The sequence below is a fragment of the Macaca mulatta genome, chromosome 12, assembly GCF_049350105.2.
Source record: "Macaca mulatta isolate MMU2019108-1 chromosome 12, T2T-MMU8v2.0, whole genome shotgun sequence".
NCBI lineage: Eukaryota > Metazoa > Chordata > Mammalia > Primates > Cercopithecidae > Macaca > Macaca mulatta.
In genome coordinates this window covers 70,943,582-70,971,298 of record NC_133417.1, presented here as the reverse complement: position 1 = coordinate 70,971,298, position 27,717 = coordinate 70,943,582, and the positions used below count along the sequence as shown (strand labels likewise).

The 27,717-nt window shown below is 35.5% G+C and overlaps 1 protein-coding gene and 1 long non-coding RNA gene across 3 annotated transcripts in view; one reads left to right on the top strand and one right to left on the bottom strand.

The window, feature by feature from the left end:
• The window catches only part of SCN1A (sodium voltage-gated channel alpha subunit 1), a 97,293-nt gene that overhangs the window by 46,622 nt on the left and 22,954 nt on the right, over positions 1-27,717 (top strand). For both annotated transcript variants that reach the window (XM_028830800.2, XM_028830795.2), the window contains exons 17-19: positions 17,773-17,893; positions 19,603-19,757; positions 27,403-27,576. In XM_028830800.2, coding sequence (XP_028686633.1) covers positions 17,773-17,893; positions 19,603-19,757; positions 27,403-27,576 — 450 coding nt within the window. The remainder of the gene's footprint in view (positions 1-17,772; positions 17,894-19,602; positions 19,758-27,402; positions 27,577-27,717) is intronic.
• Positions 9,029-26,512, bottom strand: LOC144333392 (uncharacterized). Its single transcript, XR_013402013.1, has 3 exons — positions 26,418-26,512; positions 17,771-17,887; positions 9,029-9,165 (listed from the first exon to the last, which is right to left on the bottom strand). It is a non-coding gene; the product is annotated as an uncharacterized LOC144333392 (long non-coding RNA).

The following is a 27,717-nucleotide window of genomic DNA, read 5'->3' as shown; positions in this document are numbered from 1 at the left end:
TTGTTGTCTTTGTATTTATAAAATTGATTTTGAACTTCTGTTAAAATAAATTTAGTAATAGCCTAGTCTGGTTTCCTTTGTCTTGAATCTTTAGACCTATATTTAGCATTTGATGAAGACTAATGGCTACCATATGCTATCTGTTATATTAAAAAGGAAAAACACTATTTTATTACAAAGACCATCCATAAGATATACATTTTCTGTAAAAATTTGACATGATTCATACTCTTACTGTTGTTGTATATTGATCAAGGCTAAAAGAAACACTAACCTTTTTATAAAGCAACTATCCACTGAAGCACCAGGGGTAGTTCTGTTTCTTTCTACTTCATGGCATTTTATATCTTGGAACATTGAGTTACTTGAAATTTTAAATGTTAGGGTAATAGAAGCTTTAGAGATAATTTAATGTGGTGCTTCTCAAATTGTGAGTCATAGTTTAGTTAGACTTGAGAAATCCCTTTCATAGGCCAGGGTTTTTTTTTTTTTTTTTTTTAATGAAATAGTGATCCGCCCATGTCGGCCTCCCAAAGTGCTGGGAATACAGGTGTGAGCTACTGCACCCAGTCAATGAAATAGAATAGAATAACGTTAGAGCACATTGCATGTCACAGGGAGAAGTCCTGGTAAATGAAGCTTTTGCCGCCTGTGCTGACCTTTAATGTGTTGCTTGTCTAACTAGAATGCACCCACTTGGTTCATGGGCATAGTGTCTGAAGTTCAGGAGTTCTTAAGCTTCAGAAACACTGTTTCAGCTTTTTGAAGGCAGTGGTAATGAAGCCTTCCCAACCCTAAGCAGAACAGATTGCTTTCTTTTTTGGTTCCCAGAGATACAAGGCATAGAGCATAGTAATAAATAATGCATTTTCTTGACTCATGCATCTTACAAAGTACTATCATATTTTAGGATAGCTACTTATATGCGTGCATGTCTCTCCTTTTATGTGGTGACCTACTTAAACATGTTTGATACAAAGTAGACACTCAGATCAAACTTTTCCAGCTCGTTCAACTCTTGTTAATAAAACCATTTTGAAGGGCTCTCATAAATACTTTCTCTGATTAGGGCGTACTTGAGATTGTCATTTTAATTCCAATTATTTTGGACCAAATTTTTCTCTTGATTCAAGATTCACTTGAGTTAGGTTTTGTTGTTTTTGTTTTTGTTAGCCATGTTACCTTGTCACTTTACACCAGCCTTCTAAGAAAGTGATAATATCTCATCTTTTCCACATGAATTGCTGTTGAAATGCAGTTGTATCTCATCCAGATGAAATTTTGTAATTAAATACTGAAACTTCTATTTATCCCCTAATGATACATTTCAATTTCTTTTATTCATTTTTGAATCTGGCTTTCTTTTTATGTTCTTCTACAGATTACCATATTGTATCAAATTTCCTGGCACTTTTACTTCACAATTCCTTTCTCCTTGGTCAGAAATAAACCCATACAATATTGCTTGCCCTCATTGCTTCATCAGTCTCATACTGTATTCTGTTCATCAAAGTAAGGCACAAATTATGAGATATTCTGCTTTTAGAGGAATTAAGCTGACAGCAGATGCCCCGATAGATGAAGTCTTTGTTCTACATTAGGAATGCTGCCTGTAGTACATTAATCTCATCATTTTGGTTCTTTTTGTTTTAGCCTTTATTCTTTTTGCCTATTTTCATTTATTTAGCAGTTATCATATGCCAGGGAGATTAGATAATGGAGTATACTAATAAGCTATAAGGCATGATTTTATCTCTCTCTCTCTCTGTCTCTCTCTCTCTGCTTCTCTCTCTCTCTCTGTCTCTCTCTCTCTCTCTCTCTGTGTGTGTGTGTGTGTGTGTGTATTTACAGTTGGACCCTGACTTATAATGGTTTGACTTAATGATTCAACTTTATAATGGGTTTGTCATGAGTTCGCCCTATCATAAGTTGAGGAGCATCTGTGTGTGTGTGACTTTCAACCTTTAAGTATGAATTTTCATATTGAGACATATGTTACTAATGCAAAAATGTTACCTTCCGTGGCCTCTGTTAGACTAGTTTCATTTGAACATGTTATTGTTTCCATTCCTGAATTCCAGTAATGACTTATCTGCAATGCATCATTATAATACCTCCAAAATTATATTAATGCTTTGTGATAAAATTACAAGTGCCCACTGTTTATTATTCATACACTGAACATTTGTTTTTAGACATGTGAGGCCACAGTTATAAAGTTGGTAAATGGTTATACTCTGGAGCCAGATACTGGGTTATATAATTTCATTTTAGCTGCTTACTGTGTGACTTTACCTATCTAATAATCAGTTTCCTCATCTCAAAAACGTGCATATGTTACTGACTGCATTTTTGGGGCAGAGTATTCAATGAGATAATAAATGTGAAGTACTTAGCACCGTGCCTAATATAGAATATTTGATAAATCATCATTATTAGTATTACCAGTTGCATGCCACACTGTTCCAGGTAAGTTTTCTTACAAGAATTACTACTAATAACATATTCCACTATTAGTCTTTTTTTGTTGTTTGCCTTTTGCTCTCTGTAATAAATTGTTTTATAAGTTTATCTGGGAATGGTGATACATTTTATATTTTCTGTATATTTTTAAACTGTTTTGATTACATTCTTGATATGGTAAGCTCCTTAAAATATTTAAGAAAATTACTTTTCTAAGGGGCATTCCAATCAGGAAATATAAACATGCAGAAACCTAAAGACAGGAAGCCAGAGAGTGTATTTGGAGACAATCAGTAGTTTGGAATTCCTGGGGCATAAATCACAGGAGCTGAGGGTGAGATGTAGGTAAGGAGTCTCGGTTTCCAGGAAGCAAGAATAGACTGGTATGAAGAGACGTGCTGAGCTGGAACCTCGTATTTTTTTTTGCCTCTCACATCTGTGAAGTCACACCTAAGTATCCTCCATTCCAGAGCAAACTAAGGGCTGTTTTTCCTACACCTTCCTCCTATTGGTCTCCAAAAGAAGAAAGGGAATAGCATGAGTCACATTTCATCTTCTCTTTAAGTCCTAAGAGACTTCAACCTTCAAAGTACATTCAAGTAATTTGAGGAATTGTTTTTTTAAACCTCAGAAAATTTCTGGACTCATGCCATAGTAGGAATAATGATAAGCTAGAAATATGAATTTTTATTGAACATTAATAATAAAGAATGTTGACTTGGAAAGATCTGAGAGAGCTTTGAAGGCTGGGCAAAACTGCCAAGAGTATGCAAAAGACAATACAAAATCTCCTCTCCCCAAATAGAAAGTAAATTTATTTTGGTTATGGATAGTATTTTATAACATTTTTATCCTCTGAAGCACCTACCACAATGCTGGGTACATAACAGTTGCCCAATAATTTTTTGAGTTTTGGTTGATTTATATGAATACTAGATTAAAAGCCTATAAGCCTTTAAGCAAATCACTAAATCTATATTACCCTGTTTCCTAATTTATTAAATGAGGTATCTGTCCTATGATGCTTATAGAAATGTTATGAAGCTCTAAAAGCTATTTGGAAGTTAAAAATGTTCAAAAGTGTAAGGCAATGTCAAGAAAATTACTACTGTAATTCCATTTAAATAAAAATTTTTAAATAAATTAAGTTATTAAAGTTATATTTTTGGGAACAAAAATGGCATATTACTAAAGTAATTATAAAAGAAATATACTTGTTTTTGTGACGAGTGAGCTCTAGAATAAAGAGTAAAAATGTCAGTGAGGTCCTTGTAATTCAGATTATGTTAATAACAGCTATTGTTAAATGTTCACCATGGACAAAGTACTATTGGAGGGCATATATTGTCTCATTCAGTCTTTACACCATAAGACACACTGTTATTCCAGCCTTAAGATGAGAAAAATAAACATATTTTCAACAAAGGAAAACTTGCCAAAGTTACACAAATAGTACGTGGTTGGTCCTGGACTAGAATCCAGGCAGTCTGCTCCATAGTCACACTCTTAACCACTACACTAAATCTTAAAAGTGTCTGAAAATGTACTTTCTTTGGGATATTTCTGAAATAAATAATACTATTTGTTGAAGAACTAGGTACAGGTGTCAGCTATAGATTTGGTGTTAACTTCCAGTCACTGCACATTGGGCACAGGTTAACAGCATAGTCTGGAGTGTTTCAGAGCCCTCCCGCTTAGTCCTGAAAGCTCCTGTTCCTCTGGTGCTGGCCTGCACTTTAGGCTGATCTGCTTCTGCATTCCACACTGATCTGTGGAGGTCTAACTCTACTTACAGAGCACTTAGTCTCCCAGAGTGTGATAGTTGTGCTTAAGGAGCATCCCCTTCTGAGTTTAAAGCTGCTGGAAGAGTCTTCCAAATCATTAGGAAGAACTTCTATGATGCATCATTAGCTTATGAGGTCTTGAGAACAGGAAAAACACTAACCCTGTCTTCCCTTAAGTCCACAGCACATATAACATATTTATTAAATGAATGAATAAATAGATGATGGGCAGTTACTTCTAGATTTCCATTTTTTTCCCCAATTATATCACCGATATATACATTTTTAAATATACTTGCTGCTTTGCTGATATTTTCCCATTTAATACTTTTATCTTACCTTATATGGGTTAAGGAACATATGACAATCCCCAACCTAAGCACATAGTCTCTAAGAGATGGCAACTACTCTCTGTGAAGAGTACTATCCATGGAACCCAAGGTCCTTCTCCATTACTTCTAATTGATCACTAGGGACTGCCAAGGCTGCGTATCTTTGTCCACCTCTCTGCATCTCCACGGCTTTTACCCAGTGTCAGACCTCCATCATCTTCCAGTTTTACTGCTACAGCCTCCAAACGGGTCTCCCCTCACTAGCGTAGTCTTGACAAAACAATAGATGGTCTTTCTAAAATGCAAATCCCGTAACAGTTCTGTCCTCTCTAACCTTTCAGGAGTTGCCCATTGCTCACAGCATGGAGTCTATACTACTTAACATGGCTACAAGTCCCTGCAAAACTGACCACAGCTGACCCCTTCAGTATCATAGAATAGTACACCTCGCACTTCCCCACCCAGCTAAACTAATCTTTCATTCAATGGAATTCCCCATGCTTTATCAGTTCTCATCTTTGTACCTTTTCTCTCTGACAGGAATGCTTTCTTACTCCATCCTGCTTCACCTGACTCATCCTTACCCACCACATCCTTCTTATCCCAAATGTCACTTTATTCTACCCTGTCCTTCCTAGACTGAGCGAGGTGGTGATCTCAATATACTCTATACTACTCCTATCACAGTGTGTGGCGATTGCTTCTCTGTATCTTCCATTTGATTGTGAACCGATGAGGGCAGATACTGAGTCTAGTATGTTCACTATCTTATTTTTCAAGTCCTAGTTTTGACGCCTGGCACATTTTTGGTAGTCAAAAATCAGTAATTACACCTATTACAAACAATACAATACTGTGATGGAAATTGTTACATTTATCAAATAAGCACACGCCAAACAATATTCATGTGTTATCTTGTTCAGTCCTTATAACAAGGATGTGAAGTAAGAACCATTTTACAAATTAGGAACCTAAAGCCTAAGGAGGTTGGGATAATTGATTAGAGTCCATAAAACCAGTGATTGTGATTCAAACTCAAGTTTCTCTGATCCTCAGAATAGCGGTACTTTCAACTCTTTCATTATATAGATATATAGTTTATTTGCCCAGTAGACACTTATTAAGTATGTTATAATTTAACATTAAAAATCAATGTCAAAATAACATTATAGAAACTCTGTGCTCAATTTGGCAAAATGAATTTAACAATGAAAATTACACATTTGATTTGCATTTTGGTTTCTAGCTTGGGGATTATAAATGCAATTTTTCAGAATTTTTTTTCTTTCCAATTTTTTTGTATTACCATGATTTTCTATTGACTCAATATGTCTGAAATATGTTGCTTTTGTTCCCTTATATTTAATCATTGATACAAAAGTTTATGTGTGACATATCGAAAGCAAAATTCAGAGTAGTATATTAGAGTCATATTCTTCCACCTTTACTTTTATAATGGACAAATGTTTGACTAAAGAATGGAAACAATTAACATTTTGTAAATATGAATAATCCACTGAAGACTGTCCTTTCAACATACAGCTTGATGAAGAAATCAACTGGGAATAATGTGGGAATTAATGAGTTAATATTTGAGTTTTCTAGCTGCCCTGTGGAAATGTTGAGTCTCATCACAGTGTCTTTTCCATTGATATGATATTGTTCCTTTGTTGAGAGTCTTTAATAGGGGTCATTTTAATTTTTAATATGCATAGTGTACAATAGAAATATTTACTGGTGCACAATGTACACAATGAAATATTAATACTAATATTTCTGAGGTTGTAGAGAACCTCATTTAAGCATGACTTAGGAGATGTATATGTCACAATAGTAAAATACCCAGCATTAAAATAGTACCTGTCCAGTTTTAAAAATAAGTACTTTGGGTAATATTCTTTATATATTACATTTAAATATATGTGTGTGTGTGTGTACATATGTGTACAAATATATGTGTATATATACTATATATATATACATATGTATACAAATATATATACATCATATGACCACATATTAAGTATGCTTTTTACCTTTAAATTCCAGATTTAATTATATTACTTATTATAAATTTAGTAGGAGTATTATAAACTCCTACTAAACTCTATAAATAAGCTCCCTATAACAAACCAAGTTTAAAAATAAAAACATAAACATTGTAGGATCAAGTCAGAGAACAAGAAAAAAAGCATTTAATCACTTACTCTCAGAGAATATTGAACAGTGTTTTCTTTGTTTTGCCTTACCCTCAAGGTCAAATCATTTACTAGAGTAAAGAGCATTTTTTTAAAAGCAAGAAATTTGCATAAATCCACTGAGGAGGAAAAATGCTCTTACCATCAGGGTTGTAGTTATTAAGTGGTTATTGAATGCCCTTGTGTACAAGGCAAAGTGGATGCTTCATATACAATGTGGTCTCTGCATTCTGTCTTAATAATTTAGCTATTAAGATTTAGCTATATAATTTAGCTATTAAGATTCATGTGTGAAAATACACAGATTCTCAAATGAACTAGCCTATTTTGAAATTGGTAAAATTTAAGGTTGATTCATGGTTTAATAAATATTAAAATGGATTTTAAGAAATATTCCATAATCTCAAAACAGAACCAATTGCTTTATTAGTGAATAGTGAATTTCAAAATGAAATAAATTTCAATTTAAGAACAAAAAAGGAAAAATTAATTGGCCTTATTGATTTTTAAATCTATAAAAATACTTATTTGAGAACATTTTAGTTTTGCTGTTACAAAATTTCTTTAGTATTTTATCTGAATTCGTATTTTATGTGCTAACATAGAGGAGGACTCTTCCTACACATGTGAAGATCTTTTCCTTCCCTTTTTGAGTATTTAATAATAATAGTGTCACTATCCCAATCAAATAAAGAATTGGACCACTTCATCTTTTATCTCAACCATTAAAAGAATATATTCATACAAATGTACTGATTATGAAGGTTTTAATACAACTTTTTTAGCCTATGATAAAATGTTTTTTAAAATAGACGACATTTAGAATTTGAATAATATTAATAACAAAAGTAAATATATTATGACTATATATTATCTCAAAAAACATATTTACAGAAAATTCTTATTTTCAAGGGTTCATGGGATATTTCTATAAACTAATCATATACTAGAGCTCAAAGTAAAGCTCAATACATTTAAAATAGCTGGCATATAGGGTTGTCCAGTCACAATGCAGTTAAGCCTGAAATTAATAATAAATTGATAGAAAGCATTCCAACCATTTGAAAATTAAGAAATTTCCTCCTAAACAAATATAAAATACCTAAATAACTGTTTCAAAAATAAGAACATTTTATGTCAAAATTTGTGGAAGAAGACCAAGTAGTCATTGAATGTCTTAATATTACCAATATGATTAAGAAGGAATGAAAGAACCTAACAAATACCTTTGAGAAATTAGAAAAGGAACAAAAAAGGAAGAAGATATACATAAAGAGAAAAAATAGTGAATTATCAATGTAGCAGACAATATTGGTATAACAGGTATGGTTCTTAGGAAAAAAAAAATCAGTAAGACACACAAACTTCGGTATATCAGGCAGAATCTAAGATGACCTCAATGACACTTGCCCTTGTACAATCCACACTCCATGAGTGTGGTTGCAACCTGTGGATATGGTATCACCCTGTAACTACATTACATTTATGGCAAAAAAGGGGATGATGCTGGGTGGGCCTGACCTAATCAGGCAAACTCTTTAAATGCAGAGTGATTTCTCCTGCTATCACATAGAGGAAGCTGAAAAGATATGCTCTGCCTGGCCCAGAAAAAAGCAAACACTCATATCGTAAACTGCATACAGCAGCCATGTGGCCAGGGACTATGGGTGGCCTCTAGTTGCTGAGAGTGGTTCTTGGCCATGAACTGACAGGAAAGTAGGAAGCCCAGTCTTATAATTATGAGAAATGAACTCTGCAAAGGACAGTAAACTTGGAAGAAGATGCTGAGCCCTAGAAAAGAACTGGACTTCCAGCCAACACCTTGACATCATCCCAATGAGACCCTGAGCAAAGAATCCAACTAGGCAGACATCATCCCAATGAGACCCTGAGCAAAGAATCCAACTAGGCAGTGCCAGACTTCTGACCTATAGAAACTGTGAGATGGTGAATGTATGTTGTTCTAAGATGCTGGGTGCATGCTTATTTCTTACACAGACATAGAAAACTAATACATTTGGCAAATAATACTTGTTAGGAAAACTCAAATGATTTTCTATGTGTAAAGAGCAATTGCAATCAAAGAAGAATACTAACACTCCAATAGAAAAATAGGCAAAAGACCAGGCACCGTGGCTCAGTCCTGTAGTCACAACACTTTGGGAGGCCAAGGTGGGTGAATTGCTTGAGCTCCGGAGTTCAACACCAGCCTGAGGATCAGATGCTGTCTCTACAAAAAATACAAAAATTAGCCGGGTGTGGTGACATCACCTGTAGTCCCAGTCACTTGGGAGGCTGAGGCAGGAGAATTGCTTGAACCTGGGAGGTCGAGGCTGCAGTGAGCTGTGATTGCATCACTGCACTCCAGTCTGGGTGACGGAACGAGACCTGTCTCAAATAAATAAATGAACAAATAAGAGTCAAAAGAGACAAGTCACAAAAAAATATAATTGGAAGACAAACCTTTAGAAATATTACTCCTAATTGTTATCAAATAAATTAATATCAAAACAACGGTAGTGTATTTTCTACTTTTCAATTTGGCCGATAAAAAAGAAGAAACAAAAGCAACACATAAAAAGGAAAACAAAACAAAAACCCATGTAAATAATGCATTATGCTGATGAAGGAGACCCATGAGATAGATACTTACAAATCTCAGAACATGGTACCTTTCAATAAATGTTTAGTAATTGAATATTTCGTGTACAGCTAATAGTGAAATTAAGAGCCCAGCTATATGTGGATGGTTTCTTTCTTTCGAAGATGGGAATAGCTATTTAATTCTCCTTGGTCAGAGATGATCAGAGGATTTTTCTTTTTATTTATTTATTTGTTTGTTTGTTTATTTTTTGAGACAGGGCCTCACTCTGTCTGTCATCCATGCTGGAGTGCAGCGACGCAACCATAGCTCACTGCAGCCTCAACCTCCTGGGTTCAAGCCATCCTCCCACCTCAGCCTCCAAAGTAGCTAAGACTACAGGCATGCACCACCACATCCAGCTATTTAAAAAAAAATTTGGCTGGGCGTGGTATCTCACGCTGTAATCCCAGCACTTTGGGAGGCTGAGGTGGGTGGGTCACCTGAGGTCAGGAGTTCGAGACAAGCCTTGCCAACATGGTGAAACCCTGTCTCTACTAAAAATATAAATAATTAGCCAGGCGTGGTGGCAGGTGCCTGTAATCCCAGCTACTTGGGAGGCTGAGGCAGGGGAATCGCTTGAGCCTGGGAGGCAGAGGTCGCAGTGAGCTGAGATTGCACCACTGCACTCCAGCCTGGGCAACAAGAGTGAAACTCCGTATCAAAAATAAATAAATAAATAAATAATAAATTTAAGACACCATATTTTTTCTTTTTTTTTTAGTAGGGACAGCAGGATCTCACTATGCTGCCCAGGCTGATCACAGGACTTTTCTAGCCACAGTCCCAGCATGTTACCCAGCCTGTGCAGGCCCAACAGCCACACCCACTCTGAGTTTCCTGATCCTTTTCTCCTCCAGAGTCCAGATCTGCTCCCTCATCACCTTCTCTTCAGTCCTCACATCACATCTCTCTTTGCTTTAAGACTTTCCAAATGTATCATTTCAAATTCCAAAACACTCCAAAGTCATAGAAAATTAAAGCTGGAACTTTAAAGATCATCTCCTCATTTTACATATTTAAAAAAATGGGCTAAAGGAAGAATTATTTGAGCAAAGCCACACAGAAAGCGAGACGTCAAACCAGGTCTCGGTTTCTTTCCAGTTTATTATCGGTGGCTTTCTTTCCACTAATGTGGCCTGGGCCAGGAGAAGCGTGAAAAAATAAGATTGTTGGCTCCACTGGAGGCCATAACTTGTTTTAAAAGTTCTTGGAATAGTCAGTTCAGAAATGGTGAGTGACAGATGTGGCTTGGCTGTATAAAGTAATTTACATCATCTACTTACTCCGTATATTGATCATTTTACGACATGATAATATATGCACATATTCTGCATATATGCAAATGAAATGACCAACATACATACTTATTGTAATGATGTATAGTTATAAAATATTCATAGAGGCACCATGTTGAATTTAAAGAGCTTTAAAGTCAAGAGTTTTGTATCCCAGTTTTTTTTTTAACCTACTGTTTTTTGCCAAATCAATTATATTATCCAGATCTACTTTACCAATCTGAATATTGTACTTTTCTGAGGTCATGTTCAATTCCAGTCTCTCTGAGCTTCCAGTAAAAAACCTGAGTATAATTTGTCAACTTTATCTGATTGGTAGTATATGTTTTCACGTAGCAAAGCTTTCGCATTTTGCTGCTTCGATAAGCCTGGTTGTTGGTACTTAGAATTAAAAAGTCAGAACTACTAATTATTTATTTCTTGGAGAAAAAAGAAAACATTACAACTTTTCTAAAATGATTCAGTGTAACAAGATCATGTGAGTGACATCCCATTACTTTTGCCACATTGTATTGGCTAGAAGCAAATCACAGGTCCTGCCCATATACAAGGCATGATAACAGTGGCCAGAAATTTTGGAGACCATCTTAGAATTCTGTTTACTACAGACTGTCATGAATAAAGCATGTTTGCAGACATAAAGAAGAGATTCTTACATGTCATTCAATATACTGTCAATTCTTCTTCAAGTTTATAGATTAAACCTCTGAAATAACTTTTTTTAATGCCCACGAAGATACTATCTCTTCATTTGATATAACCCCCTCACCCCCCAGTTACTAGTGGTGTTGGTGACAAATTCTAAACTTTAAGAGACTTTTAAAAATAATGGCTCCTTGCATTAGTTTAGTGCCAAGTTGTTTTATCTGAAATTGCTAAATCTTGAAGACTTTTTTCATTGTATCACCTTTCTTCCACTGAAATTCATGATACTAAATTCCACATAATTTTCCCTATATTCACTACACATATTTTTTCTTTCATTTGATATCTTCTTTTTAAATTTGGGCATGCATTTCCCCAAATTTTGATTCAATTATGGTTTTCCAATATATTTTTAAAATGTTCATTTATGTATTTATTTATTTATTTTAGAAATGGGATCCGGCTATAATGCTGAAATTGTTCTCAAACTTGTAAGTTCAAGCAATTCTCCTGCCTCAGCCTCCGAAGTAGCTGAGAGTGTAGGCAGTTTTCCAATCTTTTTAAATAACATTTCAATCCAATTTTTTCATGTATCATGCATAAATTAGATGAAAGTGGAACTTCCCTGCTCAAATTAAAGCCTTCAGCCACTTAAGGCTGGAGTGAGATCTCTGCAGAACATTGGCTGGAAACACCTCTTCTGTAATATTAGTAGGACAGATGCCTTTCATTGCAACATACATACTAAATGTTGGTATAATTGTTGATTGAAATTTAGCTGTAGTTTATCATCTGCAGATGATAGACTTTCTCTAAATTCTAAAGTACATTAATGACTAAGCATGTAGCATTTTAGATATAATTTATACAAATTAAGTGTTTAAGCTTAATGCCTTTCTTATTTTGAAAAACTTACTATCATCTTTGAGAAGATCTTGGTGACTTTTATATTAATGTTTTTATTTATTTTAATCTATTGACTATGTAAAAAGGATTATTATTTGTTTAATTTAATTTTAATTTCTGTATTGATATTCCTTATTTAACATGCCAATCAAAACTCTTGTTGTTTCCCATATTTTGGCTAAAAACAGTTTAGTTCAGTCACTTGTGTACTTATTTCGTTTGTTTTTCTTTCCTTTCTTACACTAATGCTCATTTATTTACATTATATATAAATTTCCAGAAAAAGCACTAACACTTCTCTCAGGTTATCATCGTTTATCTAGAGTAATTCATTGACATAAGCCCCGTTGCTTACGGTTTAATCTTTCTAATATTCACGTGTCACTTTTTCTGATGTTATTATGATTTGAAAGTAGGGGAAAATTCTTCTTACCATTATGAGAATCAAGGTCTATCATAGGGGTTAGCCATGATGTGGCTTACCAGCCTCCCTTTGCAAAATGCTGACTTGGGAAGTAGAGCTTAAGCCAAATATGAATATCATTTTTAAAATCTAATTTTCAATCATATATTGTTCCTGAAAGATGTATACACTCCTCTGGATCCAAATATTCAACTGCTCCATTTATTTACAAAATAAAAGTGACATATATAAAAACATCACTTTAGACCCCTTGTGGTAGCATGGGTTCATTGTTTGGAGTGCTACATCAACGCTTTAGCATGAGCTGCACTTGTAATTCATCATCTATTGCTTCTGTTTAGTTTCTTTTTCCCCCCAGAGGACAAATATCTTAATGAATCATATAAAGCAACCTGAATTTAGTCTCTTTCTAGAAATTTATAATAGTACCTATTTAAAAATAATTATTCACACCTAATTTTATAGTTTTTTAATGTACATGTATCCATGTGGGGGATTTACCTGTATTACATTTATTCAATGACTTTGACTTAGTCTTTATAAATACAACAACACTTTTTAAATGCATTTTTCAAATTCTACAAGATTAAATTATACACTTACAGTATTTTAGAATAGTGTAAATTGATTAGAAAATAAACATAACTTATTCTTGGTAAGCATACCATTCAGCTGGTGAAAATACAAATATGCAGGTATGCTACCTGAGCAATTTTTGCACATCAAGGTCATCAGTTATTGTATTTTACTGAGAAAACTGCAAGTGTCATTTTGTAAGTCCATTAGAATGAAGAGAAGTTATAATAAAAAAGCAATATGCGCCCAAAGTAGTGCCTATAAAGTGTTGAAAGGGGTTTAAATAAGAGAGTAATTATTACTCTTCCACATTGATGGGAGGAAAAATCACTTTGAGAAAAAGCCAGAGAACATTAAGAAGTTCGCCTTGATTAACACACAGCTTCTATCTGTGAAAGACAAATTTGGGAGATTTGGTTGGAACTCTAAGTTGAAAACAAAAACTTTATCCATCACTAATATCTGAAACAGAGATATTCATCTATTCATTCATTCACTAAATGTTTATCAGTCATTCACCATACATACACTAAGCTTTGTGGACCACAAAGGTCTAAGTTGCATGAGGCTAGAATGAGGATGGCCATTTTTATTTATAGTTATATAAATAACTATATATATAAACAAAGAAAAGGTAAAAGAGTGAACAGAAATTTCACGGGAATTTGGAATCTGGCTGAGAAAATAGTTATTTCAGAGATAAAATAAGGAAAACTGTCTTTTGATTACTGCCAATGTTTGAAATAAGTTAAAGTAAACAAAAAAAATTTGAGTCTGGGTGCTGAAAGAGTGATATTGCAGAATCAGGAATTTGGTTAAAGAAGTACGTTTAAGATTGTTTAAAAAGTCATTACTTAGATTGAGAGCATGCTAAGTTTGAACATTATTAGGCACACCTCCACTTTCCTACTGTAGTTCAGACAGACTGTAGAATATACTTATATTGCTTTAAGAAGTTTTAAAATTAATTTGTAAACATGTAGAAGATCACTCGTCTAGACCTGTGAACTTTCCAAGTGCAGATATTCCAATAGAATGCTAATAAGCGCATTTGATCATCTTTTAAATCATCTTAAAACTTCTGAAATATGGAGTGGCTCCAAGCTCTATGCATTAAAAAAAAAAAAAAATACCTAGAAGCATATTGTATCCATCCATTGTGACTATCTTTGGCTTTGCCATTAATGTTTTACAATTTGGAGAAGTAACATTATTCACCAATTCCTGGATCTACAACCCACCCACGGTCCCAGTTTGTTTATAAAGTAGTCCTCATGAAATAGCAAATGTATTCAGAAACATTTAACACATTTTAAATATAAGTTAATTTAGAGTTCATATTATCTTGTAATGTTCATACAATCATACAGTTCATACAATCTTATAATGTTCTTAATATCCACCACATTCTTAAAGAGTTACCAAGGTACTATGAGTACTTACAAGCACTTGCTCATGTACTTGAAATTAGTAGTAAGTTTACTTTACTAACATTTAGTAGACAGGGTAGAGTTTGTGTGTGTCCAAATGCATGCCAACTCTTGCATTGTTCAATTTTCCATTTTGATGTTATTCTCGTATTGTGTTATATCATCATTACACAATCTTGGTGTAAAGATAAAATAGGTGTAAAGAGACAAAATAGGAATGGAAATCATATAAACTTAAAACTCAGATTTTTTTTTTAGTGAATTGAGACTCTAATGCAAAAACATCACAACACTATAAGTCTACATGTATTTTTAAAAAGTAATTCTGTAAGAGTGACCATCTTAGGTAAGCATCCTAAAAATAAATATCTAAATAAGAAATATAAGATGAATATCTTAATATTAAAATGTATTGAACTGTTGATCTATTTGTCTTCTTCAGAGAATGTCATTTTGAAAATGTGTCAAAAAGTAACATAAGTTCTTTTGAGTTCTTGTAATTTTCACAGAAAATAGTCATAACTTAGGTAAGTCAGGTAAGTCTTTGTCTTAGAACAAGTAATTGCATGATATTACTAGTAATCAAGGAAGAACAATTTTTATGTACATGTCCATGCCAGGATTTAATTCACCTTACAATTGGATAAAACACTTATATGTAAAGAATCAGTCATTTATGTGTGGCACTTACATGAAGATTAATTACTCAGCAACTTTTTGTTCTGCTTATTACTGACAACCTATACTGATGAAGAGTAGATTTTTATGCTAATATTCTATTATTTTGTGAGTCTTGATATAGACTGGAAAACTATGTAGGGATCAGATCTAGCAGATAACAGTTTTATATATATATATATATATATATATATATATATATATATATATAGAGAGAGAGAGAGAGAGAGAGAGAGAGAGAGAGAGGGGGGGGGGGGAGAGAGAGAGAAGTAGATTTGCTATTATAATTCTTTGTACCTGAATGCCTCTCTACACAAATTTATTCACAGGAAATAATATCCTTTCTAGTTCTTAATTAATTTTTGTGAAAACTGTTAAAATTCTCAAATCCCATTATCTAATTGTTTTATGAAGAATGGGCATCTTACACAAGATTGCTTTTCTACAGTGAAGAACAATGAGTGATGAAATGTTGTTCACATGGTTTTTATAAAATATGTAATGAATTTTATTATGGCCCGGAGAGTGCCAATCAAGGTCATTTTTAAAATATGAAGGCACTTGTTGAAGTGACAAGTCTCAGCCTAGGCGTATCACTTTACGGCCAAATGATGAATCTGTGTAATGTTGAGGATAAGACCTAAGAATTTCTTCAGAAGACTATGGGATGTTATGAGTAGTTTGACTGAGAATGTGACTAATGCCTGCCATTAGGTGATTTTCTTTCTTTGTCAGAGGAAGAAACCAATGACTTATTCCTGGATACATTTTTAATTCAGTGCAAATGCTAGAACAGAACATAAATATAGTCAAAGCTAAATGCAACCCAAAAGTAGATTATAATCTATTTGCTACTGGCTTTCATGTTGAACAATCAACTTTTCAGCTTCTTAGTATAGTATGCAAGTCTATTTAATATGTGTTAGAATGTTGAAATTAGTCTTCAGTGAGAAATATTTTTGTAATTTCAAAGGCCATCTTCAACCTGACTTCTCAGAACTATGACAGAGTTATATACCATTATAGGTCCTAATTTTCTGTAGCTGTCAGTTAAGTTTTTCTATTTTAAGAAATGAAAAGGAAAGGAAAGAAGGCAACTAAATATGGACCTAGACATATAAGCTATACTTCTTCAAGCAAATGCAAATATTTTGGTGAAACTCTTTCTGAAATATCAACACTCTTCTATGTATGTGAAATTCTTATTAACAATTGTAATATTGTGCTTAATTTTTACTATTTACAATATTGTGATAACGGGTTGAATGGCTTGTCATCGTGTGCGCTTGAATGCCTATTGGAGGGTCTACACGAGCCTAAAGTCTGGAAAAAACTGTACTAGATTTGATACTCCAATAAGGATTACAGATATTTCAGTTATCAGTGAATACTCAGCTTGTAGCATATTGTTGGTGTTCAAAAAAAATTAGTTGAATAAATTAATGAATTAATTACACTTGCCAAAAACTTATAAGCCAGTTTGCTGGTCTTCAGAAAGAGAGTTCATGAGTTTTTCCTATCTTAATGTGTAAGTTATTGTTTTCTATTATCTCTGCCATCTTTGTCTTCTGAGAACCATAGAAAGAGAAATGAGTATCCTATCACTATTGTCAAAATATGAAGGATATTGTTATTGTTGTTGTTGTTTAACTAGATTTTGTTCTTTCAGCTTCACATGGCATATTAACATAAACATGATTTGTCAGAGGAAACCGAATTTTCCCACACACTGTTTATCTCATTTTACAACACTTCAGGCTCTAAAATATTGGCCAGAAATTGAAGATGTCTATCTAATATCTCTAAGGTTGTTTATTGATGTAATTTTTAACATATTTTATAACAATTTCTCTCCAAATGAGTACATTTATAGTAAATAACCCTGAACGCCTTAACCATGAATCTCAGTAACATGAGTGAAAACAACAGGTGGTATTTTCACACATAGGTAAGACATTGTTAAAGAAATATGTAAAGTCAAACATTAAACTGCTGAATAACCTAACGACATTATTATCTTCTAAGGCAAGTTTTCTCTTTCTCTCCTGCTCCTTTTCCCTTACTCTCCTGTTCCTTTTCCCTTTCTCCTCCTCCCTCTTCTCTTCCCTCTGTCCCCTGCTTCTCTAATCCACAGGGCAGTGTTTTGCTCAGTACATGTGGCTGATGGCCTTTTGTAACCTCATAACACAGCAATCTGATTTCATGCTTACATTGTGAATTATGGTAAAAGAGTTAACATAGACAATGATTTTCTGATTTCCTCCTCTTATTCAATCTCTCTTTTTCTCTAAAAATATCTCTACCTCAAGAAGAATAAAAAAACAAATTTATAGTAATAATCCTTTATTGGCAGTCAAAATGAAAGGACTTTACTTTCTACGTCCATGTCACTTACAGAAACTGAATGAAAGCAGTAGCTCTTCAGAAGGTAGCACTGTGGACATCGGCGCACCTGCAGAAGAACAGCCCGTAGTGGAACCTGAAGAAACCCTTGAACCGGAAGCCTGTTTCACTGAAGGTAAAGAAAAGAATCCCAATATTAATCTTTCATTTGGAGTGCAGCTTGTTTAGCTGTTGGTCACCTAAAATAAATCACATATAATAAAACGGCACTTTGTAATAGATATAATTCAATTACCTCTAATATGTTGATAGACAAAAAAACTTAAAAATCTAGTGTTGTGCTTTGATTATATCTGCCCAATACGTGGAAGAGATTAAGAACATGGAGGAAAAATATTTTAATGTCATCAAAACTTCTAGCTTATGTTTTTAAATTAAATGGTGATTTCACAGTAAGTTAGCATCTTTAAAACACTAGTGAAAATGATCCTACACAGAATTTGCCTTAAAGGTAACTTTCTGACTGCTAAAACTAAATGGATTGCTAGTGCTAAATTGTGTTTCTTTAATGAAAACATCAGTTTCCAATGATTGTTGGATGAAGTGAGGAATAAATACGGCCCTTGAAACTCAATACCTAACCCGTCACAAGTTAAGTCTGGTGCAGTATGGGCAATAGATAGAAGAGATATGTTTTTCCTACAACTAATATTTCCTGTGGTCTGATGTCCCTGGAATTTGAGGTTTGGAAATATGCATGCTTTATATTTGATGTTATTTTTTTCATAGGCCTAGTATACCTTCAGTCTTCTTCTATTCCCTATACAAATCATGCATATCACTTAATGTCCTCTTCAAAACTACCCTCGTCTGACCATGGTGGAAGAGCAGCTTGTTCCTCTGAATGGCTGTAACAAGTATTTCCATTTAATTTACCTGATAACATATATTATCCTATGAAAACTCTTTCTCTTTTTGAACTGTTATATGTTGCTTTACTGTCTTCTTTCTCTTCTTTTCCTCCATTCCTTCATTCCTTAGTTCCTTCTTTCCTCCTTCCCTTCTTTTCTTCCTCCTTTTCTCCATTCATTCCCTTTCTCCTTCTTCTTCAAACACATCTTTCCCTCCTTTTTTTACCTTGGAGCAGGGATCCTGTATTTATATCTCTTTTTTTTCTTTTTTGAAAACCAGATTTTTTTGGTAAGGTTCTTGGGAGTAAGGTACATGTTCTGTGCCTTTTTGTGTGTGTAGCTAAGTGTACCTTTGTGTTTACAACAGTACTCAGAAGTACCTGTTGATTTCATTTAGACTAAGTGAAAGCAATGTGTGAGGAAGGCAATGACAAGTCAAAGCCAAACCATACAAATTACATTTTAGTGAACTAAATTAATTTTGCAAATTACATAAGCCCTTCTAGGCACATAACAAAAACATCCTGAATGGCTAGAAATGCAGGATTGTTGGAAGAGATCTACATTTTTACTCTCTATCCTTTAAAAAAGGGGGGAAGTTTTCTGCTTATCATTTTTAATGTCCAATTTAAAGTTCTTCTCTAGAATGACTTCAACAGAGTGCAACAGGATGATATGGTACAAGGAAAAGCTACTTCACATTTATTTGTAATTTACAAAGTTTTTCTTGTACAATAACACTGTGAGGCAGACAAAGCAAATACTGTTCACTAGGGAACCATTTAAAGAGGCTGAATGATTTCCACAACTTCACACAGCTGATGAATGTGCTCTTACTACTCTAGGCTTAGAGAGCTACCCTAGCAAGACAGAGATGAGCATAGTAATAAAAAGATAAGACAAGGACATTGCTAAAGGATATTATGGAAGCAGAGATATTTTATCTACTTTTATTTGAACACTATTTCTGCAGGCTGTGTACAAAGATTCAAGTGTTGTCAAATCAATGTGGAAGAAGGCAGAGGAAAACAATGGTGGAACCTGAGAAGGACGTGTTTCCGAATAGTTGAACATAACTGGTTTGAGACCTTCATTGTTTTCATGATTCTCCTTAGTAGCGGTGCTCTGGTGAGTGAATATTAAGAAAAGGTGATACGGCACTAATCTTTAGAACATTCTAATACTGATGACGTATTCATCCTTTCTGTTTCATTGTCTTAGTATCCAATGCATGCATTTTTAATTATCCTACCTTGTATCCTCTAGACTATAGATTTACTCTATAACTCTACATTTCTGGATTTACTTTTACTATGTATGTAAATACAATTTTAAGAAGCTAATCATTAATTTTTGCTTATTACTAAATAGTCCAGAAAGTGTAGCCCTTCAGCTTATTCATTAACACCAAAGGATGTGAATATTCGATTACTCATTGTGTAATAAGAAAAGAGTTATTGGAAGCCCTGGGATGGGAATATATATTCTCTGAGTTTTGATGAATTTTGTTTCTAAATGGTATTTATTATTATTATCTCTGATGGACAGTAGTAAGTCCTTAGGGACCACTCTCTGTCTTTTTCCAACTGTGTGCTCACTATTTTTGTGCTACTCAGGAAATAATGAAAGTTGGTAACAATAAATACTGGGCAGCATGCCTAAGAGATTCATTTAAGGATGGGTTTATCTTTATTTTTATTTTTATTATTTTTTTATTTTTTATTTTTTTTAAATTTATTTATTATTATTATACTTTAAGTTGTAGGGTACATGTGCATAACGTGCAGGTTTGTTACATATGTATACTTGTGCCATGTTGCTGTGCTGCACCCATCAACTCATCATTTACATCAGGTATAACTCCCAATGCAATCCTTCCCCCCTCCCCCCTCCCCATGATAGGCCCCGGTGTGTGATGTTCCCCTTCCTGAGTCCGAGTGATCTCATTGTTCAGTTCCCACCTATGAGTGAGAACATGCGGTGTTTGGTTTTCTGTTCTTGTGATAGTTTGCTAAGAATGATGGATTCCAGCTGCATCCAAGTCCCTACAAAGGACACAAACTCATCCTTTTTTATGGCTGCATAGTATTCCATGGTGTATATGTGCCACATTTTCTTAATCCAATCTGTCACTGATGGACATTTGGGTTGATTCCAAGTCTTTGCTATTGTGAATAGTGCTGCAATAAACATACGTGTGCATGTGTCTTTATAGCAGCATAATTTATAATCCTTTGGGTATATACCCAGTAATGGGATGGCTGGGTCATATGGTACATCTAGTTCTAGATCCTTGAGGAATCGCCATACTGTTTTCCATAATGGTTGAACTAGTTTACAATCCCACCAACAGTGTAAAAGTGTTCCTATTTCTCCACATCCTCTCCAGCACCTGTTGTTTCCTGACTTTTTAATGATTGCCATTCTAACTGGTGTGAGATGGTATCTCATTGTGGTTTTGATTTGCATTTCTCTGATGGCCAGTGATGATGAGCATTTTTTCATGTGTCTGTTGGCTGTATGAATGTCTTCTTTTGAGAAATGTCTGTTCATATCCTTTACCCACTTTTTGATGGGGTCGTTTGTTTTTTTCTTGTAAATTTGTTTGAGTTCTTTGTAGGTTCTGGATATTAGCCCTTTGTCAGATGAGTAGATTGCAAAAATTTTCTCCCATTCTGTAGGTTGCCTGTTCACTCTGATGGTAGTTTCTTTTGCTGTGCAGAAGCTCTTTAGTTTAATGAGATCCCATTTGTCAATTTTGGCTTTTGCTGCCATTGCTTTTGGTGTTTTAGACATGAAGTCTTTGCCCATGCCTATGTCCTGAATGGTACTACCTAGGTTTTCCTCTAGGATTATTATGGTATTAGGTCTAACATTTAAGTCTCTAATCCATCTTGAATTAATTTTCGTATAAGGAGTAAGGAAAGGATCCAGTTTCAGCTTTCTACTTATGGCTAGCCAATTTTCCCAGCACCATTTATTAAATAGGGAATCCTTTCCCCATTTCTTGTTTCTCTCAGGTTTGTCAAAGATCAGATGGCTGTAGATGTGTGGTATTATTTCTGAGGACTCTGTTCTGTTCCATTGGTCTATATCTCTGTTTTGGTACCAGTACCATGCTGTTTTGGTTACTGTAGCCTTGTAGTATAGTTTGAAGTCAGGTAGCGTGATGCCTCCAGCTTTGTCCTTTTGACTTAGGATTGTCTTGGAGATGCGGGCTCTTTTTTGGTTCCATATGAACTTTAAAGCAGTTTTTTCCAATTCTGTGAAGAAACTCATTGGTAGCTTGATGGGGATGGCATTGAATCTATAAATTACCTTGGGCAGTATGGCCATTTTCACGATATTGATTCTTCCTATCCATGAGCATGGTATGTTCTTCCATTTGTTTGTGTCCTCTTTGATTTCACTGAGCAGTGGTTTGTAGTTCTCCTTGAAGAGGTTCTTTACATCCCTTGTAAGTTGGATTCCTAGGTATTTGATTCTCTTGGAAGCAATTGTGAATGGAAGTTCATTCCTGATTTGGCTCTCTGTTTGTCTGTTACTGGTGTATAAGAATGCTTGTGATTTTTGCACATTAATTTTGTATCCTGAGACTTTGCTGAAGTTGCTTATCAGCTTAAGGAGATTTTGGGCTGAGACAATGGGGTTTTCTAAATATACAATCATGTCATCTGCAAACAGGGACAATTTGACTTCTTCTTTTCCTAACTGAATACCCTTGATTTCTTTCTCTTGCCTGATTGCCCTAGCCAGAACTTCCAACACTATGTTGAATAGGAGTGGTGAGAGAGGGCATCCCTGTCTTGTGCCAGTTTTCAAAGGGAATTTTTCCAGTTTTTGCCCATTCAGTATGATATTGGCTGTGGGTTTGTCATAAATAGCTCTTATTATTTTGAGGTACGTTCCATCAATACCGAATTTATTGAGCGTTTTTAGCATGAAGGGCTGTTGAATTTTGTCAAAAGCCTTTTCTGCATCAATTGAGATAATCATGTGGTTCTTGTCTTTGGTTCTGTTTATATGCTGGATTATATTTATTGATTTGCGAATGTTGAACCAGCCTTGCATCCCAGGGGTGAAGCCCACTTGATCATGGTGGATAAGCTTTTTGATGTGTTGCTGAATCCGGTTTGCCAGTATTTTATTGAGGATTTTTGCATCGATGTTCATCAGAGATATTGGTCTAAAATTCTCTTTTTTTGTTGTGTCTCTGCCAGGCTTTGGTATCAGGATGATGTTGGCCTCATAAAATGAGTTAGGGAGGATTCCCTCTTTTTCTATTGATTGGAATAGTTTCAGAAGGAATGGTACCAACTCCTCCTTGTACCTCAGGTAGAATTCAGCTGTGAATCCATCTGGTCCTGGACTTTTTTTGGTTGGTAGGCTATTAATTGTTGCCTCAATTTCAGAGCCTGCTATTGGTCTATTCAGGGATTCAACTTCTTCCTGGTTTAGTCTTGGAAGAGTGTAAGTGTCCAGGAAATTATCCATTTCTTCTAGATTTTCCAGTTTATTTGCGTAGAGGTGTTTATAGTATTCTCTGATGGTAGTTTGTATTTCTGTGGGGTCGGTGGTGATATCCCCTTTATCATTTTTAATTGCGTCGATTTGATTCTTCTCTCTTTTCTTCTTTATTAGTCTGGCTAGTGGTCTGTCAATTTTGTTGATCTTTTCAAAAAACCAACTCCTGGATTCATTGATTTTTTGGAGGGTTTTTTGTGTCTCTATCTCCTTCAGTTCTGCTCTGATCTTAGTTATTTCTTGCCTTCTGCTAGCTTTTGAATGTGTTTGCTCTTGCTTCTCTAGTTCTTTTAATTGCGATGTTAGAGTGTCAATTTTAGATCTTTCCTGCTTTCTCTTGTGGGCATTTAGTGCTATAAATTTCCCTCTACACACTGCTTTAAATGTGTCCCAGAGATTCTGGTATGTTGTATCTTTGTTCTCATTGGTTTCAAAGAACATCTTTATTTCTGCCTTCATTTCGTTATGTACCCAGTAGTCATTCAGGAGCAGGTTGTTCAGTTTCCATGTAGTTGAGCGGTTTTGATTGAGTTTCTTAGTCTTGAGTTCTAGTTTGATTGCACTGTGGTCTGAGAGACAGTTTGTTATAATTTCTGTTCTTGTACATTTGCTGAGGAGTGCTTTACTTCCAATTACGTGGTCAATTTTGGAGTAAGTATGATGTGGTGCTGAGAAGAATGTATATTCTGTTGATTTGGGGTGGAGAGTTCTATAGATGTCTATTAGGTCTGCTTGCTGCAGAGATGAGTTCAATTCCTGGATATCCTTGTTAACTTTCTGTCTTGTTGATCTGTCTAATGTTGACAGTGGAGTGTTGAAGTCTCCCATTATTATTGTATGGGAGTCTAAGTCTCTTTGTAAGTCTCTAAGGACTTGCTTTATGAATCTGGGTGCTCCTGTATTGGGTGCATATATATTTAGGATAGTTAGCTCTTCCTGTTGAATTGATCCCTTTACCATTATGTAATGGCCTTCTTTGTCTCTTTTGATCTTTGATAGTTTAAAGTCTGTTTTATCAGAGACTAGGATTGCAACCCCTGCTTTTTTTTGTTCTCCATTTGCTTGGTAAATCTTCCTCCATCCCTTTATTTTGAGCCTATGTATGTCTCTGCGTGTGAGATGGGTCTCCTGAATACAGCAGACTGATGGGTCTTGACTCTTTATCCAGTTTGCCAGTCTGTGTCTTTTAATTGGAGCATTTAGTCCATTTACATTTAAGGTTAATATTGTTATGTGTGAACTTGATCCTGCCATTATGATATTAACTGGTTATTTTGCTCGTTAGTTGATGCAGTTTCTTCCTAGCCTCAATGGTCTTTACATTTTGGCATGTTTTTGCAATGGCTGGTACCGGTTGTTCCTTTCCATGTTTAGTGCTTCCTTCAGGGTCTCTTGTAAGGCAGGTCTAGTGGTGACAAAATCTCTAAGCATTTGCTTATCTGTAAAAGATTTTATTTCTCCTTCACTTATGAAACTTAGTTTGGCTGGATATGAAATTCTGGGTTTAAAATTCTTTTCTTTAAGAACGTTGAATATTGGCCCCCACTCTCTTCTGGCTTGTAGAGTTTCTGCTGAGAGATCTGCTGTTAGTCTGATGGGCTTCCCTTTGTGGGTAAACCCGACCTTTCTCTCTGGCTGCCCTTAAGATTTTTTCCTTCATTTCAACTTTGGTGAATCTGGCAATTATGTGTCTTGGAGTTGCTCTTCTCGAGGAGTATCTTTGTGGCGTTCTCTGTATTTCCTGGATTTGAATGTTGGCCTGCCCTACTAGGTTGGGGAAGTTCTCCTGGATGATATCCTGAAGAGTGTTTTCCAACTTGGTTCCATTTTCCCCCTCACTTTCAGGCACCCCAATCAGACGTAGATTTGGTCTTTTTACATAATCCCATACTTCTTGCAGGCTTTGTTCATTTCTTTTTCTTCTTTTTTCTTTTGGTTTCTCTTCTCGCTTCATTTCATTCATTTGATCCTCAATCGCTGATACTCTTTCTTCCAGTTGATCGAGTCTGTTACTGAAGCTTGTGCATTTGTCACATATTTCTCGTGTCATGGTTTTCATCTCTTTCATTTCGTTTAGGACTTTCTCTGCATTAATTACTCTAGCCATCAATTCTTCCACTTTTTTTTCAAGATTTTTAGTTTCTTTGCGCTGGGTACGTAATTCCTCCTTTAGCTCTGAGAAATTTGATGGACTGAAGCCTTCTTCTCTCATCTCGTCAAAGTCATTCTCCGTCCAGCTTTGATCCGTTGCTGGCAATGAGCTGCGCTCCTTTGCCGGGGGAGATGCGCTCTTATTTTTTGAATTTCCAGCTTTTCTGCCCTGCTTTTTCCCCATCTTTGTGGTTTTATCTGCCTCTGGTCTTTGATGATGGTGATGTACTGATGGGGTTTTGGTGTAGGTGTCCTTCCTGTTTGATAGTTTTCCTTCTAACAGTCAGGACCCTCAGCTGTAGGTCTGTTGGAGATTGCTTGAGGTCCACTCCAGACCCTGTTTGCCTGGGTATCAGCACCAGAGGCTGCAGAAGATAGAATATTTCTGAACAGCGAGTGTACCTGTCTGATTCTTGCTTTGGAAGCTTCTTCTCCGGGGTGTACTCCTCCCTGTGAGGTGTGGGGTGTCAGACTGCCCCTAGTGGGGGATGTCTCCCAGTTAGGCTACTCAGGGGTCAGGGACCCACTTGAGCAGGGAGTCTGTCCCTTCTCAGATCTCAACCTCCGTGTTGGGAGATCCACTGCTCTCTTCAAAGCTGTCAGACAGAGTCGTTTGCGTCTGCAGAGGTTTCTGCTGCGTTTGTTTAGTTTACTGTGCCCTGTCCCCAGAGGTGGAGTCTACAGAGACAGGCAGGTTTCCTTGAGCTGCTGTGAGCTCCACCCAGTTCGAGCTTCCCAGCAGCTTTGTTTACCTACTTAAGCCTCAGCAATGGCGGGCGCCCCTCCCCCAGCCTCGCTGCTGCCTTGCCGGTAGATCACAGACTGCTGCGCTAGCAATGAGGGAGGCTCCGTGGGTGTGGGACCCTCCCGGCCAGGTGTGGGATATGATCTCCTGGTGTGCCTGTTTGCTTAAAGCGCAGTATTGGGGTGGGAGTTACCCGATTTTCCAGGTGTTGTGTGTCTCAGTTCCCCTGGCTAGGAAAAGGGACTCCCTTCCCCCTTGCGCTTCCCAGGTGAGGCAATGCCTCGCCCTGCTTCAGCTCTCGCTGGTCGGGCTGCAGCAGCTGACCAGCACCGATCGTCCGGCACTCCCCAGTGAGATGAACCCAGTACCTCAGTTGAAAATGCAGAAATCACCGGTCTTCTGTGTCGCTGGCGCTGGGAGTTGGAGACTGGAGCTGCTCCTATTCGGCCATCTTGCTCCGCCCCCCAGGTTTATCTTTATAAGAAGGTGTTCACTTCATCAGAATCAATTTATTTTTATATGAAAATTATTTATAAAAATATAAATATACAGATAGAATTTTAGAGAAACACTGACACAAAGGAAATACTTAAGCCATAGATAGAAAAAGAGAGAGAAAGAGAAACAAGAGTTTGCCTGATTAAAATGCAACAATAGTACAAGTTTCTTTAACTTCAGTTTATAATTCTAACACAGACATATATTTACCTGTAATTTTTCTGAAGAAAGAAATATTTTCTACATGCTACTTTAGAAGTATTTCACTGTTGAAAGCAATGCATACTTAGAAGTGAAACATCAAGATGTTCATAACAGAAGAATATATATTAGAATCTAAATGAAAAGCAATTTCATTTAATCATTGTCACGCTGTATGTCTGTTGAGAAACATAAACTATTAAAAAAACAAACAACAAAAAAGAAGCGGATGAACTCAACTATTTAGTAAAATTGGAAACTGTGAAGATCAATCACTATTTCTGCTTTACAAAAACACAAGTTTTCATTATTTCTTCAACCTCCTTTCTATAGCAAAAAAAAAAAAAAAAAATAGGAGGAAGCAAAATAAATGAAACAAAAGGAATACATAACTTCAAGTTGCAATGGCCACATCAGGATACAACATCAAGAACTTAATTCACTGGAATCATACTTTTCTTTTTCTTCTACCAATAGTCTTTCCCCTGATGAAATAAGTAAAAGAGCTTTGAGAGGAAAAAAATGTAACCGTAACTATTGTTTCTCTGCCCTCCTATTCCAATGAAATGTCATATGCATATATGATTAGGTTTTTAAAATAGCTTATAGAGTATAATCATTTTTGAAAGCTAATGTGTAACATTTTCTTTATAGGCATTTGAAGATATATATATTGATCAGCGAAAGACGATTAAGACAATGTTGGAATATGCTGACAAGGTTTTCACTTACATTTTCATTCTGGAAATGCTTCTAAAATGGGTGGCATATGGCTATCAAACATATTTCACCAATGCCTGGTGTTGGCTGGACTTCTTAATTGTTGATGTAGGTATCATTCATATTTTTGTCTCTGTTCAAGGTAGCTTGTCTTCTTTATATACAAATTCTAAAATAGTGAGTCTCAGACCACTATGTTATGTTGACAGACTATAATAACCACTAAATGCATATACTCAATGACAGTGT